This window comes from Salmo trutta, chromosome 17 (assembly GCF_901001165.1).
Source record: "Salmo trutta chromosome 17, fSalTru1.1, whole genome shotgun sequence".
NCBI classification, from domain to species: Eukaryota; Metazoa; Chordata; class Actinopteri; order Salmoniformes; family Salmonidae; genus Salmo; species Salmo trutta.
Genome location: NC_042973.1, coordinates 52,987,090 through 52,999,882, shown reverse-complemented (window position 1 = coordinate 52,999,882; position 12,793 = coordinate 52,987,090). Strand labels below are relative to the sequence as shown.

The 12,793-nt window shown below is 41.4% G+C and overlaps 1 protein-coding gene across 8 annotated transcripts in view; it reads right to left on the bottom strand.

Annotated features, from left to right (window-relative positions):
* LOC115152405 (membrane-associated guanylate kinase, WW and PDZ domain-containing protein 2) overlaps positions 1-12,793 on the bottom strand; it is a 325,515-nt gene that overhangs the window by 172,728 nt on the left and 139,994 nt on the right. For all 8 annotated transcript variants that reach the window (XM_029697255.1, XM_029697256.1, XM_029697257.1 and 5 more), the window contains exon 4: positions 10,660-10,884. In XM_029697255.1, coding sequence (XP_029553115.1) covers positions 10,660-10,884 — 225 coding nt within the window. The remainder of the gene's footprint in view (positions 1-10,659; positions 10,885-12,793) is intronic.

Here is a 12,793-nt window from a genome sequence, read left to right as displayed (position 1 = left end):
CGACGTCATCGATGCACTTATTGATGAAGCCAGTGACTGAAGTGGTGTACTCCAAAAATGCCATCGGAAGAATCCCGGAACATATTTCAGTCTGTGCTAGCAAAACTGTCCTGTAGTTTAGCATCTGCTTCACCTGAACACTTTTTATAGACCAAGTCAGTGGTGCTTCCTGCTTTAATTTTTGCTTGTAAGCAGGAATCAGGAGGACAGAATTATGTTCAGATTTGCCAAATGGAGGGCGAGGGAGAGCTTTGTACACGTCTCTGTGTGTGGAGTAAAGGTGGTCTAGAGTTTTTGTCCCTCTGGTTGCACATTTAACATGCTGATAGGAATGAGGTGAAACTGATTTAAGTTTCCCTGCATTAAAGTCACCGGCCACCAAGCGCACTGCCTCTAGATGAGCGTTTTCCTGTTAGCTAATGGCGGTATACAGCTCACTGAGTGCAGTTTTAATGCCAGCATCGGTCTATGGTGGTATGTAGACAGCTACAAAAAATACAAATGAAAACTCTCTAGGTAGATAGTGTGGTCTACAGCTTATCATGAGGTATTCTACCTCAGGCGAGCAAAACCTCGAGACTTCCTTAGATATCGTCCACCAGCTGTTGTTTACAAATATGCATAGGCCCCCGCCCCGTGTCTTACCAGAGGCTGCTTTTCTATCCTGCCGATAGAGTGTATAACCCGCCAGCTGTGTCTTATTAATGTCGTCATTCAGCCATGACTCGGTGAAACATAAGATATTACAGTTTTGAATGTCCCGTTGGTAGGATATACGTACTTTCAGTTCATCCCATTTATTTTCCAGCGATTGAACATTAGCTAGCAGTACTGCGGGCAAAGGCAGATTAGCCACTCATCGCCTGATCTTCACAAGGCACCCTGATCTCTTTCCGCAAAATCTCAGTTTCCTTCTCCAGCGAATGACGGGGATGAGGGTCAGTTCGGGTGTTTGGAGTATATCCTTCTCATCTGACTCAATAAAGAAAAACTCATCATCCAATTTGAGGTGAGTAATCGCTGTTCTGATGTCCAGAAACTCTTTTCGGTCATAAGAGACGGTAGCAGCAACATTATGTACAAAAGTTACAGACAACGTGAAAAAACAAACAAAATAGCATGGTTGGTTAAGAGCCAATAAACCAGCAGCCATCCCCTCCGGCGCCATCTCCTACGAGAGGCATCTCCTATCTCCAACTCAAGACATCATTCAGGAAGTTAAAGCTTCATTGCAAATGGGTCTTCCAAATGGAGAATGACCCCGAGCATACTTCCAAAGTTGTGGCAAAATGGCTTAAGGACAACAAAGTCAAGGTATTGGAGTGGAAGAAATAAATCATTCTCTCTACTATTATTCTGACATTTCACATTCTTAAAATAAAGTGGTGATCCTAACTGACCTAAGACAGGGAATTTTTACTAGGTTTAAATGTCAGGAATTGTGAAAAACTGAGTTTAAATGTATTTGGCTAAGGTGTATGTAAACATCCGACTTCAATTGTAGATTGAAATTGTATATTAAACATCCCAGCATAGTTGAAAGATATATGGTGTGTAGAAATCCGAAGAGGGTGGCCAGCAGAGATAGGTGGGATGGGCTGAGGGAAACTGAGGGTTGTGATGAGAAATTGGAGACAAGTGGGAGTGGAGTTGCTGGGCGGGGAGAGAATGACAGTCAAAGATAAAAGTATAAAAATAAAGTCAAAATAAAACATAACAAAAAGTCCGTTTGAATGACACCAAGGGGCAGTGTTTTTACAGCTAAATCCAGTTTGCCTGAGGCTGATTCTGTGCAGGTGTTTGTACACATGCATATACACACACACTCATTCAAATGCACTCAGGTGCACATACATGGACACACACACACACACACACACACACATGTAAATAGTGCCATACATGCACACAAACATATTCAGTTGGCCTTACTGTTATGATTTTTGTGGTCCATTATATCTTTTGGTTTCTTGCATTGCTGTTGTCTGTTTTCCTTTGTCTTTCACTTTTGTTCATTTTCTTGGTTATTTGGGGGGTGGAATGATTATTATAATATATTTTTTTCTTATTTTCTCAGGGGTGGGGCTCTCAGATGGTTGAGGGCAGCTCTTGGGGAACTGTGGGGGGGATCTTGGAGGGCTGGTAGCCTGGCGGTTGGGAGCTTGGGCCGGTGGCTGTTGGATCGCCGGTTTGGGTCCCCGTTTTTGACCTTGTGGGAGATCTGTCGACTTGACCTTGAGCAGGGCGTTGACCCTGGTTGCTTCTGTGTGTTGCTCTGGATGGGAGTCTGTTCGATGACTAATGTGATGTAGTTGTTGAGCGGCTTCACTGCAAGTATATTGTATGTTTTAAATATTCAATACTTTTTTTCTAAATAAATAAATAAAACGCACTGTAGGTCCCACTTACCGCAGTCACTGTGCCGACAGCTGCTTGTCTCCGATTCATTTTGCGTCTCTTGCAAGTCCTGTAAGTGACAACATGTAAAATACACTTAATAAAAACTTTATTAATATGTTTATGAACATCATATCAACTTTGCACAGCAATATAACAACTGTCAGTCCTATCAAAAGATGAGTACTCACATTATGTGGCCCAGTGAAGTATTTTTGTGAACTCCATCTCTCAGTTGTTCTTCTGTGGTAGTAGCATAATTAGTCTAGCTCGTAACGAAAATCACTCCCTGAGCTTTAGATAGCTAGCTAGCTTCACCTTTTTTGTCCCTTTAAGTAGAAACATAAGGGTGACGTAGCTAGAAATTATTTTAATTCTGCAGTCAATGAGTCACCACGGTGACAAGCGGAAAGTAGGAGAGAGACAGGTCGAAAAAATATCATTTCTAAAGTCAGTCATACAGTCACCACGACGAGAAACTGAAAGTACAATGAGACGAAGATAGGTAAGTTAACAATAGATATGTATTCCCATGATTTCACATTAAATTCACATGAAATGGAAAGATACTCTAAGAAGACTGCTGACTTTACACATGTCTACATGGCTAACACGCCAGCATATTTTTCTAAGAATTGGCACAAACTAACGTTAGCTAACGTTCTGGTCTAATCATGTAAAAATAGTGAGAACTATGTTTCACTCATTCAGCATGGACCGAAAGTTCTCTGTTGTGCGGTGGAGTGAGGGGGGCACTCAAGGGAGGTACAGCGAAGTCAAGACAAATGCTATAAGGTGATACAATGGCAGCAAACTCAATAACCAGGGGAATCCTGTACTGACTATCACACCATAATTGATTGGAGTCGGGATGAAGCCGCCAGGAAGGTGGCCCCATTATATAGCAATGTCATTTTTGTCAGCAGTAAGTATAAATATTCTGCTTCAGATATGCATGGTTTTAAGTTATACCGTTTGACACTGCTATTGTAGTCTGTATGTCTTTCACAGAGTGGAACAACAGAGACACCCATTTCCAGGGCAAAACTTCCCCCAGCATTTATGAGAATATAGCTGGCTAAAGTAATAAGACAAGATTTAAAAAAAAATCCAAGTTAACAAGGATATAGAATATTCCAATGGTAACAGGTTAGGTAATAACATGATGTGAACCACCACCCATACCCACATTGTATTTGGTCAGGCACAAAAATAAGAGTTCCATTGCATGGGTGTTGGTCTGTAGATGGAGGTTTATTGACATTTTTGCAACTGTTGTTTATAGAGTGTGAGGCAGGTAGCCTGGCAGGTAGGAGCATTGGGCCAGCAACAGAAAGGTTGCTGGATTGAATCCCGAGCCGACTAGGTAAAAATCTGTCATTCTGCCCCAGAGCAAGGCAGTTAACCCCCAACAACAACTGCTCCCCGGATGCCGATGTGGATGTAGATTAAGGCAGCCCTCAGCACCTCACTGATTCAGAGGGGTTGGGTAAAATGTGGAAGACACATTTAAGTTGAATTTATTCAGTAGTACAACTGACTAGGTTTCCCCCTGTCCCTCATATTAGTCATCCCTCCACGCTGCAGTCATGCCAGGCATTTAGATTGGGAAAGAATTGGCTTAAGCCTAACCCATGACCCTAACTCTGGAAAATGTCTTCTTCTACCTTGAATTTGTTTCAGACAACTGATTCCACACAACAAGCAAAATGAATTCACTCGCCAGTGATAACGATGTCCAACCCCAGGCTCCCAAGCAGAGCAAGGGGGCATCTGTTTCAACCCAAAAATTAGGAGAAGAGTCAGACGACTCAACTGACATAGATTACCCGACCTCTTTGCAGCCAAAGGTAAGGCTCATTTACATTGTATTACCGCTACAAAATTGTCCCTCCTGTGTTCAATGAACAGTGATTGTCAGCATTTGTCATTCACCCATATTGTCATTCATATGATACCCAGAAGTCAAAGGTGAAAATGAAGACATCAGATGAAGAGTTCCTAAAACAGTACCAGTCATCAAACAGCATTAAGCTCACGAACAGAGTTGACAAATTGGAGCAGGAGATCTCCAAACTTAAACAGGAGAACTTTGAACTGAAACAGCAGAATGACACATGGAAGGAGATGGTTCTTCAAGGTAATACTGAGCAATAGTCTTGACTCTTATCCACTGGGCTAAAAAAAAAACTGTCTGTGCTGCTTAACTGTGATTTTTTAAATAGGCTGCCCACCTAATTCAGTATTGAAAGCTAACTGATACCATGACTACTACTAATGTTTTACCCCTAGGACCCCCAACAACACCTTGTTCCTCACAAACATTTGTTGTTCGTATGGACCCGCTTGATGTCTGTGTGATGCTACAAACCAGTCAGTCCTTTAATTTTGAACATCAATGTCCACCCATATATCACTATTGTAGTAATGCTTGTGTGAGGCATTTTTGCCAGTGTTGACAAATGAGCTGAACCAGGTTGGCTGTTTCATGTTATATTCACAGAAACTATAAGGTTTTAACATCTGCAGTAGCACTCCTCTGAAATATGTTATTTCATTACTAAACTTATCTTCAATCTAATCAATATGTTATGCATGTAAACTCAGCAAAAAAAAAGAAACGTCCTCTCACTGTCAACTGCGTTTATTTTCAGCAAACTTAACATGTGTAAATATTTGTATGAACATAAGATTCGACAACTGAGACATAAACTGAACAAGTTCCACAGACATGTGACTAACGGAAATTGAATAATGTGTCCCTGAACAAAGAGGGGGTCAAAATCAAAAGTAACAGTCAGTATCTGGTGTGGCCACCAGCTGTATGAAGTACTGCAGTGCATCTCCTCCTCATAGACTACACCAGATTTGCCAGTTCTTGCTGTGAGATGTTACCCCACTCTTCCACTAAGGCACCTGCAAGTTCTCTGACATTTCTGGGGGGATTGGCCCTAGCCCTCACCCTCCGATCCAACAGGTCCCAGACGTGCTCAATGGCGCTGGACATGGCAGAACACTGACATTCCTGTCTTGCAGGAAATCACGCACAGAACGAGCAGTATGGCTGGTGGCATTGTCATGCTGGAGGGTCATGTCAGGATGAGCCTGCAGGAAGGGTACCACACGAGGGAGGGGGATGTCTTCCCTCTAACGCACAGCATTGCAATGACAACAAGCTTAGTCCGATGATGCTGTGACACACCGCCCCAGACTATGACGGACCCTCCACCTCCAAATCGATCCCGCTCCAGAGTACAGGCCTTGGTGTAACGCTCATTCGTTCGACGATAAACGCGATTCCGACCATCACAAAAATGTGACTCGTCAGTGAAGAGCACTTTTTGCCAGTCCTGTCTGGTCCAGCGACGGTGGGTTTGTGCCCATAGGCAACATTGTTGCCGCTGATGTCTGGTGAGGACCTGCCTTACAACAGGCCTACAAGCCCTCAGTCCAGCCTCTCTCAGCCTATTGCGGACAGTCTGAGCACTGATGGAGGGATTGTGCATTCCTGGTGTAACTCGGGCAGTTGTTGTTGCCATCCTGCACCTGTCCTGCAGGTGTGATGTTCGGATGTACCAATCCTGTGCAGGTGTTGTTACACGTGGTCTGCCACTGCCAGGACGATCAGCTGTCCGTCCTGTCTCCCTGTTGCGCTGTCTTAGGCGTCTCACAGTACAGGCATTGCAATTTATTGCCCTGGCCACATCTGCAGTCCTCATGCCTCCTTGCAGCATGCCTAAGGCACGTTCACGCAGATGAGCAGGGACACTGGGCATCTTTCTTTTTGTGTTTTTCAGAGTCAGTAGAAACGCCTCTTTTAGTGTCCTAAGTTTTCATAAATGTGACCTTAATTGCCTACCGTTTGTGAGCTGTTTGTGTCTTAATGACCGTTCCACAGGTGCATGCTCGTTAATTGTTAATGGTTCATTGAACAAGCATGGGAAACAGTGTTTATACCCTTTACAATGAAGATCTGTGAAGTAATTTGGATTTTTACGAATTATCTTTGAAAGACAGGGTCCTGAAAAAGGGACGTTTCTTTTTTTGCTGAGTTTAGATGTGCCTGGGCTCCTCATATATGTGAGGAAACTAGGTAAAATGGCTTCTCTTGCACTACCTAGCCCTTCCCTCTACAGCCCTGCGTCTGGCTCTGCACAACCCAGCTATGCTCTCTCCAGTCCTGCGTCTGGCTCTGCACAACCCAGCTCCGCCCTCTCCAGTCCTGCGTCTGGCTCTGCACAACCCAGCTCCGCCCTCTCCAGTCCTGCGTCTGGCTCTGCACAACCCAGCTCCGCCCTCTCCAGTCCTGCGTCTGGCTCTGCACAACCCAGCTCCGCCCTCTCCAGTCCTGCGTCTGCCCCCACCCCCTTATCTCCGGTTCCTGTGACTGATTCAGATCAGGTAAATCGGCTTTAAATGAACATTCATCTATTTTCACACATTCAAACAATTTTTATTCTATTGCATATTTTATTTGATGAAAATAAAATTCATTTTAAAAAACATCCCTGTTTCCGTGTTTAAATAGGTTGAAATCCATCCAGGGACAGGGGTGTTTGTTGACAAGCTGGCTGGGCCTATGCTATAAATGCCAACTGCCTCATCCTTTGTATGGACATTGACCACGGCTGTCTATCCCGTGGAGGTCTTGCTGGTGAGCAACCTCCGGGGGATGTCAAAGTGGAGTGGACCACACCGTTAGCCGCTAGAGAAAACTAAGCTGGATGCCATCTACAGTAAATTGAAAAACAAATCAAAATGCTAACAGGAATATAGGCCTTTGTACATTTACTTACTTTCATCCTTTATTGTAAGTGTTTACTTAATTTCCTTTTCCCCTTTTATACCATAGGGGCTACTCTCCAGAAGTGGCCAAACACCCTTCCAGTTAACTTCGGCTCAGCTATCAACACAAAAATCTCTGAGCTGCGTTCCATGTCCAAGAATAAGGAGCGGAATGTAAGCTTAACGGACATTTTTGAATAGAGAACAGAATGGACATTATGGAAAGATCATGTAAATCGTTAAACTTAAATTGTTTCATTATACAAAAGATTAAACTTCACTTTCTAATAATCACAATTCAAGATTGCTGTTCTGTTCCATAGTACAATAGAAAGTTAAGCTAAGTTAAATGAAGCAACCCAGGGCACACAAAAATATGCATTCTGCTGTTTGCCTCTATAGGATATACCGTAGAATGTTAAAATAACTGTCAGTGAAAATCTCACTTTAAAAGTTGATATTCTGTCAACTCATACCCAAATGATGTTTTTGACTCATCCTATTCTCGTATTTGTGGGGAAAGCATAAATTGGAATAAATGAAAATATCTATATTTTTAAACCACCTCAAACTTGTATCTCAAACAGAAAGGCTTGCTATTTCCTCATAGAAGATGATGATGAGCTAGCCAATCAGCAGTCTACTTGCATTGATATTTTTTATGACCGGTATATGCCCTCACCATTGTGTTGTTGGGGTAAGCCACAAAAAAGCCACAGAAAAGCTGCTTTTTTAACATACTTAATAAAAAAATTGAGGGGGGGACTAAAACCATTTTACTCATATTGTAATTAATTATAGGTCATATTTCATACAACTCTGGAAACACTGGACCGTTACTTTGAACATGGCCTCCATACAGTAGGCCTATTTCTCAATCTAGCTGTATTTTGGAAGGCTGCACATGTGGAAATATTTCAGGGAAATATTTACCAACGGCTATCATGCTTGTTGGGTACATATTATAACATTTTTTATAAAATATTTCCAGCACTGTGTAGACAGGGTATGAGTGATTGTTTGGCATCATCGTCAGGGAATCTGTTAATAAAAATGTTTTACTTAACAGGTTGCCTGATACGTCATTATGCCTTCTCTTATAACAGACCAGTTAAGCTTTTATTTGATTCTTAAATTGTGTCATGCAGAATTTATACATGGATAAATAAACAGTATTATAAACTTTTTTATAAAAGGCATGTGTTTTCTAACCGTGGAAAGTCATACCTAAAATAAAACATTGTATACAAATGAGTTAAAATGTTTGTATATAATGTATATACAACTTATACACGAAACTCAAAAGTTACAATTACATTTTATAAAAATATATATAACAAATATACAGTACCTGTCCAAAGTTTGGACACCTGCTCAATCCAGGGTTATTCTTTATTTTTACTATTTTCTACATTGTAGAATAATAGTGAAGACATCAAAACAACATATATGGAATCATGTACTAACCAAAAAAGTGTTATACAAATCAAAATATATTTTATGAGATTCTTCGAAGAAACCACCCTTTGCCTTGATGACAGCTTTGCACATTCTCTCAACCAGCTTCATGAGGTAGTCACCTGCAATGCAATTCAATTAACAGGTGTGCCTTGTTAAACCTTAATTTGTGGAATTTCATTCCTTCTTAATGCGTTTGAGCCAGTTAGTTGTGTTGTGACAAGGTATTGGTGGTTTACAAAAGATAGCCCTATTTGTAAAAAAGACCAAGTCCATATTATGGCATGAACAGCTCAGACGTTGAGACCAGTGTTTCTGCGGGTACTATTTAATGAAGCTGCCAGTTGAGGACTTGTGAGGAGTCTGTTTCTCAAACTAGACATTCTAATGTACTTGTCCTCTTGCTCAGTTGTGCACTGGGGCCTCCAGCTCCTCTTCCTATTCTGGTTAGAATGTTCTATGAAGGGAGTAGTACACAGCGTTGTACGAGATCTTCAGTTTCTTGGCAATTTCTCACATGGAATAGGCTTCATTTCTCAGAACAAGAATAGACTGATGAGTTTCAGAAGAAAGTTCTTTGTTTCTGGCCATTTTGAGCCTGTAATCGAATCCACAAATGCTGATGCTCCAGATACTCAACGAGTCTAAAGGAGGCCAGTTGTATTGCTTCTTTAATCAGAACAACAGTTTTCAGTTGAGCTAACATAATTGCAAAAGGGTTTTCTAATGATCAATTAGCCTTTTAAAATGTTAAACTTGGATAGCTAACACAACGTGCCATTGGAACACAGGAGTGATGGTTGCTGATAATGGGCCTCTGTACGCTTATGTAGACATGCCATTCAAAATCTGCCGTTTCCAGCTACAATAGTCATTTACAACATTAACAATGTCTACACTGTATTTCTGATCAATTTGATGTTATTTTAATGGACAAAAAATGTGCTTTTCTTTCAAGAACAAGGACATTTCTAAGTGACCCAAAACATTTGAATGGTAGTGTGTGTGTATATATATATATATATATATATATATATATATATATATATATATATATTTGCTGTTGTTCTGGGTTTGATTTGCACTTTTCGCACCAAAGTACGTTCATCTCTAGGAGACAGAACGCATCTCCTTCCTTAGCGGTTTGATGGCTGCGTGGTCCCATGGTGTTTATACTTGCATACTATTGTTTGTACAGATGAACGTGGTACCTTCAGATGTTTGGAAATTGCTCCCAAGGATGAACCACACCTCCAATTGGCTCAAAGGATGTCAATTAGCCTGTCAGAAGCTTCTAAAGCCATGACATCATTTTCTGGAATTTCCCAAGCTGTTTAAAGGCACAGTCAACTTAGTGTATGTAAACTTCTGACCCACTGGAATTGTGATACAGTGAATTATAAGTGAAATAATCTGACTGTAAACAATTGTTGGGAAAGTGACTTGTGTCATGCACAAAGTAGATGTCCTAACCGAATTGCCAAAACTATAGTTTGTTAACAAGAAATTTGTGGTTGAAAAACGAGTTTTAATGACTCCAACCTAAGTGTATGTAAACTTCCGACTTCAACTGTGTGTGTATATATATACATATATTTGTGTGTGAATAAAACATCTGAATATTTATGTAAAACCTGTTTTTGCTTTGTCATTATGGGGTATTGTGTGTAGATTGATGAGGGGAAAAGACAATTGAATACATTTTTTAATAAACCTAATGTAACAAAATTGGAAAAAGTCAAGGTGTCTGAATACTTTCCGAATGCACTGTAAGTTAACAAATATACAAATACACCAATGACATATAAAGCCAAAAATGCTAAATCTTACCTAGTGACTTTTTAGATGACTTATTAGGTGTTTGTACAAATACTTTTCTGCCATACAAGATTATTATTTCATTTTCATGATTTCTTTTCATATAGGTATTTGGCTACCACTGTATGTTTGTGTGAAATTAAGAATAGGACTAGAGTCTAGGGGCTGTTTTTGGACAGAGCTCAGTTAAACGTTCCTCACCTGGCGTGATGGCCACGCCATTCTCGTTGACCACGGGAGGGCTGCAGTCCTCCTCCTCAGGCAGCTCCAGGCTGGCTCGCTGCTCCATGTTGCTAACCGACTGGTTCCTTTTCCTCTTGCCCTGGGCGCTGGGCCAGGCTCCGGGCAGCAGCGCCTCACTCACATTCAAAGGAGGGGCCGCTGGACTGGGCTCGGCTGGGGGCTTGGGAGTACCGTACAAGTTCTCTGGAGAAGGGAAAACAAATGCACATTGAGGTAGCGAGGTGCGGGCCAGTGGAACTCAACACACAGAAATAGAGGTTCCCGCACACTATTGCTCCACCAATCCAATACATTTATTAATCGACAGGGCACATCAAAATCAAATCACTTTTTATTTGTCACATGGGCCGAATACAACAGGTGTAGACCTTACCGTGAAATGCTTAGTTACAAGCCTTTAACCAACAATGCAGTTCAAGAAATAGAGTAAATAAAATATTTACTAAATAAACTTAAGTTAAAAAAATCAAATCAATCAAAAAGTAACACAAGAAATGTACATAACAATAACGAGGCTAAATACAGGGGGCACCGGTACAAAGTCAATGTGCGGGGGCTACAGGTTAATCGAGGTCATTTGCAAAGTGACTATGCATAGATAATAATCCGAGAGGGGGGAGGGGTGATTACTGGCCATTTGATTAGTTTAGTTGTTCAGAAGTCTTATGGCTTGGGGGTAGAAGCTGTTAAGGAGCCTTTTTGGACCTAGACTTGGGTGACTGGAGTCTTTTGACAATTTTTTGGGCCTTCCTCTGACACTGGTTAGTGAGGGTGATGGAGAGAGCTCAAGCGAGGAGATGAGAGATTCAGCATGGACAAGCACAGCTACCTTTGACTGACATGCAACAGTAAATGTATGACTGAGTTCTGTATGTTTTGACAAGGTAGATTTTTTTTACTCATAATATTTCACTTTTGAAGCACAATAAGGCATTGCTATGGTGATGTGTGTTTTATCTGTATATGAAATCTTCCTCTGTCAGGGGAAATACATTTTATGATCAAATATTGACAGCGAGCCAGAGGGAGAGACGTCTTATGGGTGCAGGCCAGGCAACAGGCTGTTAGCCAGCCTGCCAGCTTAGTGGAGTCTGCCACTAGCACAGTTAGCGTAGTCAGCTCAGCTTTCCCCATTGAGACCGTGTCTGTGCCTCGATCTAGGTTGGGCAAAATTAAAAATGGCGGTGTTCGCTTCAGTAATCTTACTAGTATAAAGACCTCCTCCATTCCTGCCATTATTGAAAGAGATTGTGATACTTCACATCTCAAAATTGGGTTACTTAATGTTAGATCCCTCACTTCCAAGGCAGTTATAGTCAATGAACTAATCACTGATCATAATCTTGATGTGATTGGCCTGACTGAAACATGGCTTAAGCCTGATGAATTTACTGTGTTAAATGAGGCCTCACCCCCTGGTTACACTAGTGACCATACCCCCCGTGCATCCGGCAAAGGCGGAGGTGTTGCTAACATTTACGATAGCAAATTTCAATTTACAAAAAAAAAAACAATGACGTTTTCGTCTTTTGAGCTTCTAGTCATGAAATCTATACAGCCTACTCAATCACTTTTTATAGCTACTGTTTACAGGCCTCCTGGGCCATATGCAGTGTTCCTTACTGAGTTCCCTGAATTCCTATCGGATCTTGTAGTCATAGCAGATAATATTCTAATTTTTGGTGACTTTAACATTCACATGGAAAAGTCCACAGACCCACTCCAAAAGGCTTTCGGAGCCATCATCGACTCAGTGGGTTTTGTCCAACATGTCTCTGGACCTACTCACTGCCACAGTCATACTCTGGACCTAGTTTTGTCCCATGGAATAAATGTTGTGGATCTTAATGTTTTTCCTCATAATCCTGGATTATCGGACCACCATTTTATTGCGTTTACAATTGCAACAAATAATCTGCTCAGACCCCAACCAAGGAAGATTAAAAGTCATGCTATAAATTCTCAGACAACCCAAAGATTCCTTGATGCCCTTCCAGACTCCCTCTGCCTACCCAAGGACGTCAGAGGACAAGAATCAGTTAACCACCTAACCGAGGAACTCAATTTAACCTTGCGCAATACCCTAGATGCA